This window comes from Trichoderma asperellum, chromosome 5 (genome assembly GCF_020647865.1).
Source record: "Trichoderma asperellum chromosome 5, complete sequence".
NCBI classification, from domain to species: domain Eukaryota; kingdom Fungi; phylum Ascomycota; class Sordariomycetes; order Hypocreales; family Hypocreaceae; genus Trichoderma; species Trichoderma asperellum.
Genome location: NC_089419.1, coordinates 779750 through 797662, shown reverse-complemented (window position 1 = coordinate 797662; position 17913 = coordinate 779750). Strand labels below are relative to the sequence as shown.

The 17913-nt window shown below is 48.1% G+C and overlaps 6 protein-coding genes across 6 annotated transcripts; 5 read left to right on the top strand and 1 right to left on the bottom strand.

The window, feature by feature from the left end:
• Positions 1–166: 166 nt before the first annotated feature.
• Positions 167–2792, top strand: TrAFT101_008419 (uncharacterized protein). Its single transcript, XM_024906634.2, has 2 exons — positions 167–333; positions 760–2792. The coding sequence occupies exon 2, from the start codon at positions 788–790 to the stop codon at positions 2525–2527; it is 1740 nt and encodes a 579-aa protein (XP_024762165.1). The 5' UTR covers positions 167–333; positions 760–787; the 3' UTR covers positions 2528–2792.
• Positions 2793–2942: 150 nt separating this feature from the next.
• Positions 2943–5082, top strand: TrAFT101_008418 (uncharacterized protein). Its single transcript, XM_024903761.2, has one exon. It carries the CDS (start codon positions 3271–3273, stop codon positions 4930–4932), a length of 1662 nt encoding a protein of 553 aa, XP_024762166.1. The 5' UTR covers positions 2943–3270; the 3' UTR covers positions 4933–5082.
• A 154-nt stretch (positions 5083–5236) lies between these two features.
• TrAFT101_008417 (uncharacterized protein) lies at positions 5237–6675 on the bottom strand (the record flags this gene model as incomplete). The annotated part of the gene is made up of 2 exons (XM_024905392.2): positions 5237–5579; positions 5657–6675. 2 exons carry the CDS (start codon positions 6673–6675, stop codon positions 5237–5239), a joined length of 1362 nt encoding a protein of 453 aa, XP_024762167.1.
• Positions 6676–9482: 2807 nt separating this feature from the next.
• TrAFT101_008416 (uncharacterized protein) lies at positions 9483–12001 on the top strand. The gene is made up of 10 exons (XM_024907975.2): positions 9483–10080; positions 10152–10194; positions 10255–10418; positions 10480–10674; positions 10836–11011; positions 11066–11143; positions 11218–11424; positions 11486–11553; positions 11606–11701; positions 11757–12001. The coding sequence occupies exons 1-10, from the start codon at positions 9832–9834 to the stop codon at positions 11936–11938; spliced, it is 1458 nt and encodes a 485-aa protein (XP_024762171.1). The 5' UTR covers positions 9483–9831; the 3' UTR covers positions 11939–12001.
• Positions 12002–12334: 333 nt separating this feature from the next.
• Positions 12335–13502, top strand: TrAFT101_008415 (uncharacterized protein; the record flags this gene model as incomplete). Its single annotated transcript, XM_024899843.2, has 3 exons — positions 12335–12553; positions 12617–12897; positions 12953–13502. 3 exons carry the CDS (start codon positions 12335–12337, stop codon positions 13500–13502), a joined length of 1050 nt encoding a protein of 349 aa, XP_024762172.2.
• Positions 13503–15963: 2461 nt separating this feature from the next.
• Positions 15964–17068, top strand: TrAFT101_008414 (uncharacterized protein; the record flags this gene model as incomplete). Its single annotated transcript, XM_066128329.1, has 3 exons — positions 15964–15986; positions 16072–16551; positions 16639–17068. The coding sequence occupies 3 exons, from the start codon at positions 15964–15966 to the stop codon at positions 17066–17068; spliced, it is 933 nt and encodes a 310-aa protein (XP_065984447.1).
• Between the last annotated feature and the right edge of the window lie 845 nt (positions 17069–17913).

Sequence of the window (17913 nt, the reverse complement as noted above, 5' to 3'; positions counted from 1 at the left end):
GCCTCTGCAGACTGCATGCTTGGCTGCATCTGCCCACCCAGGGCTCGCATTTCTTGACGCCTGGCGCTCCAGGCATCCGCTCCGGGGCCCCGTTTTAGCGGCTTTCTCCGACCAACCGCCGAAGAAAATCCCTTTGTGAGCAGAAAAAATTTCCCTCTTCTTACTTCTTTTCCTATAAACAAGCAAAGAAATTTCTTGCGCCCCGACATCCTCCTCTTGTCGGATTCCAGGCTGGTAGAGCATCTATTGCCTTTCTGGAACGTCTTGGATGAGATCCGGCTGGGCTCATCCTGCAGAGGAGCGTCGTCGTTACCAGGCCATGTCTTGAGAGAAGTAAGTTGAGCCTTCTATTTTTTTTCTTCTTCTTTTTTTTCCCTCTTCGATTTTTTTGCTTCGTCAGTTCCTTTACAACATTTCCATCCAAGCTTGAGCTTGTTATTACTCAACTTCCACCCCCAAAAACGGCTCTGTGCCTGCGTCTTGAGCGATGGACGGACGCAGAAGCTTCTTGAAAAAAAAAAAAAAAAAAGCTCCCCTTCTTTCACCTTCAGCCCTTTTTTCCCTCCCACTGTTATGATGATTACCATTTGTGCAAAGAGCGACCATTCATTTGGAGACCTCTGTGATTGCCATTTGATTATAGACTACAACGGTATCTGATACAGTGGTGGAAATTCTTGTTGCTTTTCATCTATTCTTGGCACACTGTCCCAATGCAGCAATTTTTGGAGCTAAAACACTGACCCGAAGCTCCTCTAGGTCAAGGTCAAAATGATCCCAGTCCGAAATGGCTGAGATGCAAGTCCAAACCGAGCCCCCTTCTATTGGCAAGGCTTCGGCTGAGCTGCAGCCAAACTCTGCGGCTCCGGCTCAAGCTCAAGCCAAGCCCCCATCTGACGCTCCAGCTCCGGCTGCGCAGCAGCAAAAGCGAGGTCCATCTATCCACCAGATATACGCGCTTCCTGCACCCATCCGAACCTTCCCCCTCCCAACCTTCTATCCCAACAACCCCATTTCGCTGTTTCACGTTGCCTATGCATGGCTGGGCCAGGTTTTCCGACCCCCGCCCGCAGAGCCTGCCGTGATCCACCATGGCGTCTGGTCTGAGACGACAATCTCAGTACACATCAAAGACGAAAAGTCTATGAGGGCCTTGTGGGAGCAAGGCTTCTACGGAAAGGGCAACCTGAGCCGCAGTGAGCCCAATTGGCTTAAGAGAGAACAAGTCCAAAGAGGACTCCAGGAAGTCCATGTCAGCGAAATCTTTACGCAACAGAGGCGAGAGGAGCGAGCTCAAGCCAAGTGGGAGCGTGCGCGACTTGAGCAAGAGGCCATTTTGCGGACAAAGCTGGAAGAGGAGCGGCTGGCCGCATCCAGCCGCCGTGCAGAAAAGGACAAGGCTGTGCCAGACTCTACCCCAAGCTTCGTTGCGCCTGTTGGTCCGTTGGAGCTCCTCGCACTTCCAAATTCAGCAGTCATTGTATCGCGCCTAGAGTCGATTCTGACACCAATATCGATTCTTGCACCTGTTGGACCGCTGCAGCTTTTGGCACTCCCGAACTCTGCTGCCGATATTGCCAAGCTTGCCAAAGTAAATGCGTCCAAAGCCAACGAATCGTCTTCTTCTCCTCACGGTTCATCAACGGAAGACTCCGAAGAGCCCCGAACCCCCATCACCAACGAAACTCCAGAAGTCTTTAGAGATGATAGATCTGTAATTTCATCGAGTGATGGCGTGGGAAATAAGACGCTGAACCGCAGAAAGAGCGTTCGATTCTCTCCCACCGTGGAATCGGCAACGTATAAGGCATCCGATCCTCCAAGCCCCAACCGCTCGCCTCCAGTGTTGTTTTCCCAGCCATCCCAAGCCAATGGCAACGGCAACTCAGATAGCCAAACCCTGCCCTCACTTCCATTGGCAAGCGTACCTGTGTCCGACCCCATTATCAATAAGGAACATCTCCAGTTGACGCCAGAGGAAGCTTTCTTCCTTTCCTTTGGCCTTGGTGTTTTAGAAGTTACCGACCCTGCATCTGGCAGAGTGCTGTCGCGCCAAGAGCTCTTTTCTCTATTCCGGCAATATTCATACTTTCCTCCCCGCAATGGCCCTGACGAACCCGATCTGGAGCCGGACGATGGATTCTTGGTTCACTATGCCGTCTACCATCATTTCAGATCTCTGGGATGGGTTCCTCGTGGGGGCATCAAATTTGGAGTCGATTGGCTCCTTTACACCAGGGGTCCAGTGTTTGATCACGCCGAGTTTGGCCTGATTGTCATTCCCTCGTATTCAGATGCATGGTGGAAGAAAGAAGGAAGACAAGGCCCGCGAAAGCCGTGGTCGTGGCTGCACAGCGTTGTGCGAGTCTTGTCCCACGTCACCAAGAGCTTGGTGTTAATCTACGTGGATGTGCCGCCTCCTCATAAATTTGAAGAGGCGTTGAAGGATGGCATTACGGAGGCGATGAAATTGTACAAGATCAGAGAGGTTATGGTAAAGAGATGGTCGAGCAATCGAAATCGATGAAGAGACCTTGGACCCCTACTTTCAGTCCCTCTCTTTTCGTCTCTCTGTTTTTTTTTTATTTGTCCGACTTGCGTTGTAACAGTAAAGTGATACTTGGGTGTATATGTATGCAAACAGGAGTTGGACACATGACAGCGACGTGCCTTTTAATGGATATGAGTAATGATGGAATGAATCTGGATCGAGCTACAAGGGTACATTTGCTTTTTCAAGATGAAAATGTATTTCATTCAATAAAACACAATGTATTGAACATAGACTGGACTGGACTTTGTTTAACAATGTGAATGCTGCCAACGCCAGAGGTTGCCTGGATAGGTAGGACCCTGAGATGGAGGGGTTGGAGGTGGCTGATTTGTTCCTTTGAGCCGAATCAATGGCCGTTCGATTCTCAACATCATCCGAGTAACTGCTGAGAAAGCTAAGAAAACAATTCAATGCAGGCTAAATTAGTAATGACGTTGGTTTTCAGTTGATTCCCAGTTTTTGGCAAGGTCATAATATTTCCTAGCGGGTTCACGTCGTACACTTCTTGCCGGGTCTGTGCCTCGGTCCACTCAGCTCTCTTCTCTTGTTAGCGCAAAAAACGGCATGACATGCGACTTTCTCAACTCATCCGCCTGTCCTGCTCATAAGACGACTAACGTGTCGTTGCAATTTTTATTTGTATTTACAGGCGGCTCTTTAAAATTACTATCTGCAACTTTCGGCTTCGCCAAGTCACCAGCAGCAACCTTATCACGATGTTGTCGCTGGCTCGCACTTCACAAGCCAGAGCCGCAGCCACGGCAAAGGCCAAAGTCAGAGTGGCGGCGGCTTGTCGCGGCGTGGGAACTCAGGCCCCCTGGAAACAGCGCGGAGAAAGCCAGAAGCAGAGACAAAGACAGCCGCAGAGAGACACAGAGACGGAGGAGACGCAGACGCAGACACAGTACAGGCCGCAGTCAAGGAGAATCCAGGCCAAGGAAGCGGCTGCTCTGGGCGGCCCGCAACAGACTGCGACTTCGGCCGCGCGGTACTGGCCGAAGCTGGAGACGCCGAAGCATGCCAAGCGGTTTACGTATCACGACTTGGATGGCGCTGAGGAGAATGGGCCTGTGTCGGTTGCTTGGACGGACAAGTTTCTCTTTGTGGAGGATCCGGCGACGGAGAATGGCCGCCGGACGCTGAAGCCTGCGACGCTGCGGGATAGCTGTGCTTGTCCGCGATGCAGGGACACGTCGTCGGGCCAAAAGACGTTTTCGTCGGTCGAGATTCCCGTCGAGATTGGGCTGGAGCACGTCAAGCCGACGAAGAAGGGCCTGGAAATCAAATTCCTGAACGACATCCCGCGGTTTGTGGAGAATGGCCAGGAACATGTCATGGTTCTGCCCTGGGAATCGGTCGACCTGTCGCTCAAGCGCAAGGGCATGGAGGATGTGCGTCTGCCTCGCAAGCGATCTGTCCTGCGGCGCACGGGGGTTGTGTACTGGGATCGCGAGACGATTGCCCAGCAGGTGCGCAGGATTGACTACGCAGAGTTTATGAAGGACAATAGCGAAGCGTTTTGGGACGTCATCATTGACATTTGTCGCTTCGGCCTTGTCTATCTGAAGAATGTGCCGCGAGATGAAGAGTCTATTGTGCGCATCACGACTCGCATTGCAAACATTCGCGAGACGTTTTACGGACGCACGTTTGACGTCCGCGCGAAGCCCAACGCCGAGAACGTCGCTTACACGAGCGGCTACCTTGGTCTGCACCAGGATCTCCTGTATCTCGACCCGCCGCCCATGATCCAAGTCCTGCACTGCATGGACAACTCGTGCCCCGGCGGCGAATCTCTCTTCAGCGACGGCGAGCGCGTTGGTCGTCTGCTCTGGCCCTTCATCACCAGACATCGCATGGCGCCCCTGGCCGAGCACCACGTTCCCTATCAGTACGGCAAAAACGGCTACCACTACTTTAGCTCTCGCTACGTGCTTGACGGTAACACCGCTGGCTTCTCAAATGTGTACTGGTCGCCTCCTTTCCAGGGCAAGTATCTCAGCCCCGTCAAGGACATTCGCCAGTGGATTGAGCCGGCGCGCATCTTCGCCTCGCTGATTAATGACAAGGAGGCCATCCACGAGCACAAGATGGAGCCTGGTGACTGTGTGCTTTTCGACAACTTGCGCGTGCTGCATGGACGGAATGCGTTTGATGTGTCGGCGCAGGGTGGAGGGTCGAGATGGCTGAGAGGAGCGTATATTGCCGCCGAGGACTTTTTGTCGAGGGCGGCGCATATACCCAAGGGGATGGCGGAGAAGTATCGTGGGGAGCAGCCGTGGACGCCGGGATTGGCGCAGCATAGGTTGAAGCAGAGTGCGTGGCATGAGGATGTTGTGAGGATGGTCAAGGAGCTTGATCCTGGCGTGGAAGCGTGATGATGTTTATGCGGCATGTGTGTAGCATAGAATGTTTGCCATGTTTGAATGCACGGCAACAATAGACAGACAAAGTGGAAATGAGAAATGAAAATATGTGTATAGTACAGAATTTATCTCGAGTCAGTATGATATGATAAAGCAAGCTAGCAACAATGATAAAAGCAAATCCCATTTTTGTTCCGTTTCGTGCGCCGCGCACATAATACACACTTGAATGCGTCGTCAATCAATCTAGATAATCACTTGTTCCAATTCTCTCCGACAACTTCGCTGAAAACTTGCTGGATGTAGTAATAGTTAACTACTCCCATTTCTTTGCCTCGACACCATCGGGTGGGACAGTCTCAACCCTCTTGTCCTTGACATCGTCCCAGTTCGTGCTCAGGGATGTTCCGCTGCTCTCGGTAAAGCTCTTCATCATAGCGCGCTGCTGCTCGGGGGTAGCTCCCTTGTAGAGCTTCTTGAAGAAAGAGTTGATGTCTCTATCATCATCTGAATTCTCGTCTTCGCCGACCTTGTCCCAGTCTTTAGGACCAGAGCGAGAGGACGTGGGGTAGGATGGCTTCGCAGCTGAAGGCTCTGAAGGCTCTGAAGGCTCGCTTTTGACAGAATCGACGACAGATTCCGGCTTTTTGGTCTCGGGTCTGAAGTTTTCAGTTAGCCGGTGATATATATACCAGAGAGAAAGCAAGGAGGCAAGAATGAATGAATGAGAGCTTACGCTGTTACAACGGCAGGCTTTGCTACTGGAGGTTGCGCTGCTGGGGATCCATCAGACTGGAGAGTTGGCCATTTACCGGCCGTCTTCTTCGCCAGGCTTAGCTCGACCTTGTTGGGAGTGACGGTAAACTTGGACTTGGAGGGATCAATTTCTCCCCACAGATGAAGCTGAAACTCCTTCTCGTCGCCGTTGGGGTAGATGAGAGGGCCCAGTCGAACGGAGCTTTCGAGAAATTCCACCTTTAGCTTCTCCTTATTGACGCCCTTTGAGAAGATGGAAACAGACATGGCCGTGTTGCTTTGGAAATCCTGAAGGCGAAGTGGTGCATCGCTGGGAACCACAGGCTTTGCCGCCGGGGACTTAGCCTGTGAAGTCTCGTCTTGAGCCTTATCAGACTTGTGGACGGCGAGCTTCTTTTGTTCGGGAATCAAGGCTGTCGTCAATTTCCTTCCCGCATCGTCCTCTGGCAGCTTCTCCATTGCCTTCAAGGCCTGGATTCGCATGGCACTGGCCATTCGCCACTCTCTGTGCTGTGGCTGAGACTGAGACTGTCCCATGGCGGTTTTGAGAGCATCGTCCTGTTTGCCAATGTCCTCGCTGCGAGCATGAGCAGTGGCCTCGTCTGCAGTCACCTTCCAGAATCCGCCGTCATCCACATGCTTCAGGCCAGGATCCTCCTTGGGCACCGCTGGACCGCCCTTAATGAGCCTCATGCAGTGCAGGTAGCAGTAGTCGGCGTTTGCATATTGCTTTAGGTGGTAAAAGGCCACGCCGCGGCGGTACTGGGCGCTGGCCATGAGATCACGCTTGTTGCGCTCATAGGCAGTGTGCCACGCCAGGTCAGCATCGTCCAGCGCCGCTTCGTACCGCTCGAGTCCAACCAGGGCTTTTGAACGGGCAACGAGCCAGGCTGGATTTGTAGAGCTCTGGAGGGCCGTGGAAAGCTTGGCCACGGCTTCATCCCAGTTGCGCGACTCGGCAGCACTGAGACCCTGCTGGGCCAGAGTGACGTACGACATGGTGGCGTATTGTTTGTGCTGGCTAGAAGGCTGTGATTGATTGATTGGTATTGTTGCCGGCGATGGGCAGAGAAGTGAGGAGCGTTGGTGTATTGCTATTGCGAGAAGAAACTGCCAATATCACAGGAATCTCGAAGCGATGAAACCAGGGGAATGGCAGGCAGCAGAAGGATTATAACGAGCTACAGCCAAGAAGCTGGTGGTGAACTATGGAAGCTCTAGTGGGGTAACTGCGAGTTGTATGGCAAGGCAGCGCTTGGAGCTAAAATAAAGTGTAGACCCCACTATCATTCTGCCTGGCAGAATGCTACACCGCTTGCTTGTTTTCTCGTAGTCTCGTTATGTTCCCGCCCAAAGGGGGATTTTTCTTACAGAAATTGAAGAAGAGCATCAAAATGGCAATGGGAATCTTGGAAATATTGAGAAAAAAGGGGCAAAAAAAGAAGGAAACATACAACAGCCGGTGTTCGCCAGTGGTCACCCACCTGACTACTAATCTGCCTCTCATTGGCTTGACTCTGGGAGAGCGGACGGGATCCCGTATATTCCAATGGATATGGTCGTATGTGCCAGAATGCGTTGCTACCGGCAATCATAGAACAGCCACGATAACCTCATGGCAGATAATGCAAAAAATAAAAACATACAACAGCCGGTGTTCGCTGATGGTCACCCACTCAACTACTAATCTGCCGGTTAGTGGCTTGTCTATGGGGGAGCAGACGGGACCCCGAATTCTCCACTACCTATGGTCGTATGTATTTGGAACACATAGCGAGATGGTATATAAACGTTATCAAACTACTTGACCTTTGGGCATAGAACTTAGTTAAAATAGCGAGAACCATGCCAATTTTCTGTCCATATCTCAATGCGGGCCTCTTTGAAATAGTTTGACCAGCCTGGAAAGAAAGCACCCAGCACGATTTGGATCCAGTCTCTGCTCTCGATTTTCGAAAACCACCACTCATGACTCGCGGCCACATCATTGCTAGGGTCGAGGCTTACGAGGCCAGAATTATGATAAGCCCAACAGTTGATATGTGTTTTGAAGACTTGACTGCCAATTATATTTGACTGAACGTCATGTTCTGGCACCCGGAGATGGCCCCTGGGAGCGATCACTCGTGTCGCAAAAACAGGGAAGGATCCTTCATATTTGCCTCGCATTGATTCGTCGCCACAAAATCCCTAGTCGTGAGAAGTAGCTGTGAACACAATACGACGCAAGGCGACCCTATTTGTTGCAGAACTCCTAGGAACGACCAATTAGACATAGGTTACAAAGGGACATCATTGGAATACATTGAGTAGGCTACTCGCAGACTTGGCAAAGTATTTCCAGTTGGCGTCCATACCAAGAGAGGCCATTATTACTCCACGTAGGACGTTGGCTAACAAGGGGGGAAAGTTGGTATTAAGTAGCCGAAGTAAGAGAAGAGGCTCCAAGGACAGTAAAGGCAGTTAGATATTTCGAGAACCGGGTTTTAAAGCACGTTTAATGTATATATAAATACCATGACCAGAACCAATAGACAATAAGACATTGGCAGAGCGGGGAAGTCGTATTAGAGCTTACACGTAGGTATATGCTCTCTGTCAAAGATGGAAACATTGCTTATTCAAATTCCTCTTCTAGAAACTAAATTGAGAGCTGTACGGGAGGCTCAGAAGTGCAAAACCTCTTTCATGAAACGACGCATGCTTGTCGCATTGGAAATGACAACCAGCATTTGAATGCTTGTTATCAACTCGAATGTCATTTCTGTTCCATTTTTCAAATGTTCATTTTGCCTACAGTATGTTGGTGAGTAATGGCTACCGAACTATTGTGGATATATTACTAAATTCTACCTCTTCAGGCAAGCAAAACATGTTTGGTAAAGAGTTTTATACGAGCAGTGTTTCATATAGAAAGTAGTTCAATGCTCTCTCTTCAGAACTTCAGCTAACTTCTGCTGTAGAATACGATAATTATGTGTTGAGTCATCATGTTAGATCGCTCCAACATGTCATATACCTGGATATCGTCACTACCGGGAGATCTCAAAAGTATACAGGGCCGAGCCCTGGAAAACGTCGCCTGACGCAGGGTATGATTCAGTATGTCTATAATTAACAATATATCTCATGTGTCTGTATGTTGAGATTGTAACAAATGTAAACAGAGGCGAGGTCGAAAACCCAGAAACTGTTGTTTATCGGGAAGCCGCTATTATCTCACAAGTGGTGGTTATGTATATAAGAACTCACATTTGACAATTTTCAATGGGAAATGGAGGAAGGGCTTCTTGATCAGCTCCATTTCATTCACTTATTTATTTTCACTACTATTAAACATGCTGGCGTTGGTCTCTTTTTTAGTTGTGTGGAAACTAAACGTTGGCGAGCGTCTTAACGCGAGATTACTCAACCCCCAAAAAAAAGAACTATATGCCACTAAATCTGGAGTTCTAGGATCCTAGGATACAGAAAATGGAAATGGAAGCGTAGTTTTTGCATTTAATGCACGCAAGGAGCCTACTTGCGGGGAGTGGCTGCTCGAAGGGGAACTTGATTCCGTCTCCACGTGGGGAAAACAACCTTATCCCCGCAATACACCAACATCCGCGTAACATGCATTCGAGAAAGAAGTCGATCGCCAAGCTCTGTACACAATAACTGGCTCTACTCCAAGCGGGGTGCTTAAGCGACCCCAAATCGGACCAAACCAGCGGAAAGAAAATGCCTCACAAACCACAAAGTGCAACAGGAATAAAAAAGGGGGAAGACTTTTGGCGATCTAGAATGGACCAAGGACCAGGAGATGCGCCAACCTCGTAACATGATCGACCGGGCTAGCAAAATAGCCATTAATATCCCGGCTAGGAGAAGAATCATATGATTAGGCTTAAGAAAAGAGACATTCATTGCCAAGTTTAGCTAAATACTCTGACCTATTAGATATGTAGTATTTCTCTTTGCTTTCGATGCAGTCTCCTCGGACCTTTAGCCGCGTGGGTGTTGCCCGGGTTGAAATATACGCAGAGAGGAGGACGCCTTACACGGTTTGTCTGCAATGCCACCCTTTGTATTCACCCAACTTTTATTCTTCGCTTTGTTCTTCCATTCAACTTCTGCCAATTCAGGAATTAACGCGATTCAAAATATTTACCAATGGAGAATCTAAAGAGCGAGACTACACAGCTAGAATTATCCGGATTCTCGGAGTCATTATCCTTCCAGGATATGACGGACAGCGAGAGGAATCTAATGGAACGTAAAATGATCAGAAAAGTGGACGTTAGACTATTGACCATGACAATTTTAATGTACATTCTCAATTATCTCGATCGCAACAACATTGCTTCAGCCAAACTGGCCGGTATGCAGACAGACCTGAGACTTCACGGAAACCAATACGAGGTGATACCTCCGAAACACGCACACATGTGCCAGCATTCATTCAAATGCTCGTTATGCTGATTCAACCCAAGACAGCAGTTAGCATCCTTTTCGTTGGTTATATTCTGATGCAAGGTTTCGTGGCCCGCCTTTTCTTATGTAGCACGCAGCATCATTGAGCTGACTTACTCCAAGTTCCTTCTAATCTTGTCTTGAACAAACTCGGAAAGCCTTCTCTGTACCTTCCAAGCTGCATGGTAGCTTGGGGTATCGTGTCAACCGCAACAGCAGCGACAACGACCTTTGGCGGCTTGTTGGCTTGTCGACTTCTGCTTGGAGTTATAGAAGCAGCTTATTTTGTAGGGCTTCCGAATGAGGCACGCATCGTGTTTTTCTAAAGGGTAAGCTAACAATATCTAGCCTGGCTGTTTGTATCTGTTGTCATGCTGGTACACTCGAAAGGAGTTGGTCAAGCGAACTGCGCTACTCTACTCTGGTTCTATCATATCAGGTGCCTTTTCAGGACTTTTTGCGGCGGGGATTACTCAAAACCTCGACGGAACTCGTGGCCTCTCGGCATGGAGGTGGCTCTTCATCATTGAGGGATGCATGACGGTAAGTCAATGTTGCTAATTCATCATCTCAGTAATATCTGTTCTTGCGCCGGATGCCCAACGATGTGGTACCGCGCCATCTGCCAGATAGTGCTGTGAAGGTGTACAGGGTATATATTCAGAGTTCTTGGTTAGGAGTGATGCTTATTGTACTCGCTTAAGATCACCGTGGCCATTATTGCCTATTTTATTCTCCCGGACCTGCCTCGCACTACGCCTTGGCTCAATAGCCAGGAGAAGAAACTAGCTGTGTGGAGGTTGGAAGCAGATATAGGAGAGGATGATTGGGTAGACAGCAATCATCAGTCCTTCATAATGGGGGCAAGGGCAGCATTCTGGTAAGTTGACCCTTGTATTTGGGAATCGCCAATGCTAACCTTTCCCTCACGTAGCGATTATAAGGTCTGGCTGCTTCTTGGGTCAGTGTATGGCTCGACATCCGCCGGATCCATAACCACATTTTTTCCAACGTGAGCGCATCCAAGTCTAGATGGCTGAAATCACAAATATGCCTGCGCACCTTTTTACTAAGAAGCGATTCTAGCGTTATGAAAGGGTTAGGTAAAGGCACCGTTGAGACGCTACTTTTAACGACGCCGCCTTATTTGATTGGGGCCGTGATGCTGTTTATCAATGCTTGGCATGCCGACAAAACCGGCGAACGATATCTCCACATAATTTTGCCTACAGTGCTCGCTATTGCATCATTCATTTTAGGTGTCTCGACGACATCTTTTGCGCCTCGCTATGTGTAAGTCTGGCTGCTCTATCGAAGATACCCACCCTTTGCAAAGAGATTGACAGCTCCCAAGCGCGATGTGTTTCGTAGTTGGAGCAGTCTATTCTGGCTACGTGGTATGTTTGGGATACATTTCCAACGGTAAGACCAATTTCTTGAGGTCTTGAGAATGTATTGACTCATTAGACGACAGTTATTCCGAGGCCAGCGGACAAACGTGCATCTGCAATTGCTATTATCAACTGTATAAGTAATGCATGCTCAATCTATACATCTTACTTCTATCCTGGTAATATCTCCTGTTATTTGGCGGTCTATCACAAAGCTGACCGGTGCAAATTAAGACTCCGACTCGCCGCGATATACCAAAGCGTTTTGCATCAATATAGCCATGCTTGCCATGTCACTTTGTTTTGCTACGATTTTACGTATTGTTCTTGGTAGAGAAAACAAAAGATTGGATATGGAAGATGGTGCAAATCCAGAGGATCCCGTACGAAATAGTAGATTCCGTTACCTACTTTAATCTGCCATTGTTCAGATTTGACTAGGCTATTCATCAAGAATCTGATCTTATGCTTATCTGGTCTTACTCCTTATGTTACACTTGTATTCCTATTATTCTCAATTGTAGCAGTAAGAGAATATTGCTTCTTATAATTTTTCGTCTTTCTTCAAACAACAACTATTATTCTTAGACTTCTCCAGGAGCATTACTCTTTACAAGATCCGTATCTCGACCCTTTCCGGTCCAGGGCAGGCGTACAGAATCAAGGGAGCCCAAAGAGCCTAAGAAGGGCGTGTTCAACCAGTCAAGGACGAGTTACCCCTTGCCCACACTACTTGGTTGGTAGTGCATATAAAAGCAAGCGGAGCAGCTTTTTGACGTGCAACTGACTGTGCCATTGACTAGGCTGCCATTATGCCGTTGCTTGCACCCTCTCGACCGACCCTCTTAAAGGCCACATTCCATTCCCTTGTGGTATTCGATGGATTTCTTACAAATAACCTGGGCACCTTGGTTCCTTCATTCATTCCTCCGCCATCTTCAACTTTGAACTGGAGGTATTTTCGGTCTCTGGCCACTCGAACGATGCAGATCCCCACGCTTCCACTCAAAGATGGCAATGCTGTACCCATGGTAAGTATTGACAACGTCTCCCTCAGATCAAGTCCGCAAGTGACGCTAAAACAACCATTTCAGCTTGGATTCGGCACTGGGACCACATGGTACAAGAACAACCCAGAAGATCCTTTGAGTCTCCAGCTCGTTGAATTACTGAAGGCAGCCCTTGCACAGGGCTACGCACATATCGACACTGCAGACTCATACGGAACTGAGCGAGAAGTTGGCCTAGCAATACAGCAAAGTAGTATTTCACGAGAGAAGCTCTTCATCACCACCAAGGTTCAAGATGGATGGGAAGATGTTCCGGCAGCTTTGGACGCCAGCCTTGAGAGACTGCGGTTGGAATACGTGGATTTGTAAGGCTTCTCACCTAGTACGAGTACAGAGCTCACCTTACTCACGGACTAGCAGGTACCTTTTGCACAACCCGTACGTAATTGGGTCTAATGAAGGCATACAGGCAGCATGGAAGGGGCTCGAGATCGTCAAGGCGCAAGGAAAGGCCAAGTCTATTGGCATTTCCAACTTCCAGAGGCATCACATCGAAACCCTTCTCCAGACATGCACTATAAAACCTGTAATGAATCAGCTAGAATTCCATCCCTATCTCCAGCGCGCCAACGATTTCGTGCCTTGGATGCGCGAACATGACATTGAGGTATCGTCCTTCAAAAGTTTGGCGCCAATCACGGTGGGCAAAGGTGGCCCTCTTGACGAGCTTCTTCCATCACTTGCGGGAAAGTATAAGGTGACAGAATCGGTAGTATTACTGAGCTGGTGCATTGGGCAAAATATTTCCCCCATTACCACAACGTCTAGCCAGTCTCGCCTTGACGAGTACAGCACAGCTACTGAAGTAGTGCTAGAGCCGGCGGACGTCGAGGAAATTACTCAGGCTGGATTAAAATATCACTTCAGATGGTGGGGAAAGTACTTTTTCGAACCGGACGATAGATCTTAGAAGCTCCTAGACAAGGGTAGAGAAGTAATGGAGCTATGAGTTAACGTGGCCCTGTAGTTTCACCAACAGTCATTCATGTGATGCTTGCCCGCGTCGCCCGTCCAATGAAATGTTGTTATTGCCGAGCAACTCAAGGAAGAGCAGCCTAACGGCATAACCAAATCTGCAAAGTGGCAAAATGACCTGAGAAAATGAGAGATGCTCAGCTTGGGAGCCATCCTGCCCTGAGCGGCAGCCCACGTGCAGACCATGAGCATTCGTGAATTTCTATTTGTTTTCACTAAACTTTGGCTTGCTGCTCTGAAAGAATGTCTGTATTAGGCGCCGGCTGCGCTTCTTTTCCTCGACTTTGCGTTACAAGGAGCCTCTGCTACTTATTATCCATCTAGATGAATAATAATGCAAGCAATAGGTATCGGCCGAGCCCTTATATAAGATAAAGGGGATCCATAAATCGATGCCTTGCCACCTAGAAGCAACGCTTGGCTGGGCTTTATAACGCTAACGGGCTCTGTTTGCAGAGCACATAATCTGTGGAATGGAAGCCCCTTCGAGCACACCTGAAAGATTGTTGGGCTTTGCAACATTCCTAACCTAAGGCTTTGACCATGGAAGTTGCAGGGTAATTTATGTGTTTGTGAGGGCTTCATGGGGTGCTCATGCAGGCTAGTATACCGCTATGTGCTGGAGCAAGCAAATCCCATTAATTCCTCTCCAGGTCGCAGCTCAGTCAGACATGGTTTTGACGGAAATTATCGATATACTGTCCAAATTCAGAGGCCCGCTCAAATTTCTGCAGATTTTCAGCCATTCTGGAGCATTAGATGAGGAAATACTGGTTGCATTCTTCGAAATCCTGGAGGTACTCACTGTTAATATAGTGAAACTTGTTAAATACTTCAGGCAGAAAAAGAGCACTGACACCGCAATAGCACCCAAATCTGCATGGAGTAATGTACGCGCACAATTGTCAAAAGATCTAAAGCGACTAGACTTACGTCTGAGGTAGCTTCACAGAGAAATTGAGGCTAGAAACTTTGTTTCAGCTATGAAATCAAATGCTGAGCTTTTGCAGCTGTATGAAGAGCATTTTGCAAACTCATCGCCCTTGACTGCCTCCATGCGCTGTCATACTATACCATTCATACGAAATCCGAGCTTCTTTGGCCGAAAAGATATATTAGACATGATTGATAAATCTTTTCGTGAACAACCAATCCGTCCTACTTCAATGGCTCTCTGGGGAGCTGCTGGTATCGGCAAAACTCAGATTGCATTAGAGTATTCAAATAGGCTTTGGTCGGAGGGATTCAATGTCATTATCTGGATCTCAAGTGAGACAAATGCCGAAAGAGCAAAATCTTACAGTGACGCGGCCAGGCAACTCCAATTCAGCGAATTTTCCGAGATCAATACCCCAGAAAAAAACCAACACTTAGTCTTTCAGTGGCTCCAACGAACAGGTAAGACAGTGGAGATGATGAGCATGTTAAAAGACAATAGGGTGATTGACGAATAGTTCATTTCAACAGATATGCCATGGCTTCTTGTATTTGACAATGTGGAAGGCCAGGCCGACTTACAAAGCTATTGGCCCCTAGTTAGCCAAGGCAGGATCCTTATTACTTGTCGTAGGGAAATTCTTGCAGGTTCAGAAGTCATCGCACGGTCTTTCGAAGTTCCACCCTTCACATTGTCGGAGAGTACAGAAATGATTCTCCGAATCACTGAGCAATGTGAAGCACCAGAGACAGAAGTCCAGGCAGCAAGGGAGGTTTCTGGTGAGCTTGGCGGCCTGGCATTAGCCATTGACATTAGGGCAAAACATATTAAACACTCTCGTCGTTTCAAATCTGTCCGGGATTTTATTCCGTGTTTGCGACGTAATCCAAAAGCGGGATATACACGACCGAAGCGCTCTAAAGGGCAAGATGACTACTGGTACCCACACGACCTTGACAACATTTGGCGTATAGCTTTTCAAAACCTGAGTCCATATGCTGCGGTATTGATGAATTTAATTTGCATCTTAGGCCCTGAATCTATTCCACAGTACCTCTCCCAACCGAGAGAAACGAGTATGCCGACTGAGCTAGACTTGTTAGAAAATATTGACAGGTGGTTATTCTACGCCCACAAGGCTTTATAGATTACGTGCTAACAGTAGCTTCATAGAGTTGAAGATGCCAAGGACGAGCTACTTGAAGCGTCTCTTGTTAGAATCAACTCCGAGATAGGGTTGATGTCCGTCCATCGTCTCTTACAGCATGCATACTTCCTAGACATGTCGACAGCAGCCCGTAAGATATCTATTCATAATGTTTTGGTATTATTGAGATCCTACTTTCCCACATATGATGGGGCAAACCATCTTTATTCGCAATGGAACCGTTGTGCTGCACTTCATCACCATATTCAGGCCCTCAGAGACAAGGTGGTTGCCTTGAATTCCACAGAGCCAATGGACGATGGTGACCAAGGGTTGTATGCTGAGCTCATTCATGATGACATTTGGTGTGGCTCTATTTGACAATGGAAACTGCTGGCATTGTTTCTAATTCAGTTCTAGGTATATGATCGAGATTCAGCATTTTTTGGATGCCGAGCGTTCCCTCTTGTCTCTCTTGGAGAACGCGGAGGATGATTCCGTATTCGCTACCAAAGTTCACCGAAGCCTTCTAGGAGTTTATGAGAGAACTGGCCGCAGCATTCGTGCTAAGAGTTCTGCCTCCTTGGAGTTCGAGATTGTTGGAAGATATTCTCAGGATGCGGGCAACGATGTTGCTAATACCTGGAGCAATATGGGTTACACAAGAGTTTCTGCCTTCGAGGCTTCAGATGGGTTACCATATCTTGACAAGGCCATCTCGATGGCCAAGGATGTACCTGAGCCAAAGCGCTGGCAACAGTTCAACATTGACCGCTTCTTGCGCAACAGAGGGCGTGCAAACGAGCAACTGCGGCGTTTCGAAGACGCCTTACGTGACTTTGATGAGGCGGAGTACTATCAGGAGAAAATCCATGGACCAGGCAGTCATTATGATGGAGAGTGAGATAGCTCCCTATCCGTTATTTTTTTCTTCCTTCAGTGAGCAATGATTCATTACTGATGCAAATAATTCTGTAACCCATACAGAACCCAATATGAGCGTGCCAAAATTGAAGCTTGGCGTGGCAATCTTGAGAAAGCGTACTCACTCACCACAAAAGCTCATCATCTGGTGTCTGCAGGCAAACCTACACACGCGAGTGTAATGGCAGCGCAGTACCGCCTGGGATGGATTGCTATGCTCCAAGGGGAAAATGTTCTTGCGTTGCAGCACTTGGAGAAATCGCTGGTCATTTCAAGGATCAATGAGCAGCACAGAGGGAACTCGGGCGAGTCGGCCAGGATTCAATGGCGTATGTCACAGGTCTTGGAGCGCATGGGCAGAGAAGAAGATGCCATGCCTCTTCGGGAGGCGGCTGTAAAGGTCAAAGCTAGTCTGCTTACTACCGGGGACTACGCCCAAGTTGAAGACGAAGACAGTTCCTGGGATGCACTGGTCGGCTTACTATATCGTTGAGGAGGCTGCAAAGTCAGTTTTGGTCGGCAGGCGCAAGCACTAAGAGATTGGTATCTGGCGAATGCACTGATGCTCCTCAATATTTCCGTTTATTGTATTCACTTCAGCCTATTGCGAAAACGCAGGTATGATCTTCATTCAAACGACAGGATTCTGGCCAGTGCGGCTAATAGACTGGTAGTCCTAGATCGAGCGTGGCTGCTCTGAATGCGCTGAATGCGTCAATTGTATTGAATGAGAATTATCTCGAGGAGCAAAAATATCTTAGCATGGGTTTTATTAATATCCACAAACGGAAGCATGTGACTCCGAATTTGGAGTCTTGAGATGCCAAAAAAAAAAAAAAAAAAAAGAAGACATTTAACTCTCAAAAGAAGAGCTAAACGGGACCCCGAATTTTCCACTACCTATGGTTGTATGTGCCTGGTGGACACTGGATTCAGACAACATGTCAAACTTGCACTAGATTTAGTACCTATATAATGGAATTATCTATACCTCTCCGACGACTGCTTTATATTCTGTATGATATGGAATATAGTTGGCCAATTGCGCGCGGCATACCATGCACCACACCCCAACTACTACACTTGTGGGTCTCTATTACAAAGTGTAATAGCGGAGTCTTTAGCAAAAGCTAGTTGGAACCTATTGAAGGCTCTTCATTCTAGAAAATAGCGACAGGAGCCTTCTGAAGCTTTTGAGAAGAAGGGTCTGGGCATTCGGCGCTCTGGATTGTGTCTGTTTTAGGTTAACGATGATATAAGATCTATGTAATAGTTCGCGGGGGCCTTTTTACTCTGGGTTGAAAATGGAATGGTTTACTACACTATAGTGAGCTTGAC

What these genes read in the sequence shown, in the direction of transcription:
- TrAFT101_008419 (XM_024906634.2), top strand. Translation starts at nt 788, where the DNA reads ATGGCTGAGATGCAAGTCCAAACCGAGCCCCCTTCTATTGGCAAGGCT.
- TrAFT101_008418 (XM_024903761.2), top strand. Translation starts at nt 3,271, where the DNA reads ATGTTGTCGCTGGCTCGCACTTCACAAGCCAGAGCCGCAGCCACGGCA.
- TrAFT101_008416 (XM_024907975.2), top strand. Translation starts at nt 9,832, where the DNA reads ATGGAGAATCTAAAGAGCGAGACTACACAGCTAGAATTATCCGGATTC. An exon ending in GGGGCAAGGGCAGCATTCTG is followed by an intron (nt 11,012 to 11,065) that starts GTAAGTTGACCC and finishes TCCCTCACGTAG; the next exon opens with CGATTATAAGGTCTGGCTGC. An exon ending in ATAACCACATTTTTTCCAAC is followed by an intron (nt 11,144 to 11,217) that starts GTGAGCGCATCC and finishes AAGCGATTCTAG; the next exon opens with CGTTATGAAAGGGTTAGGTA.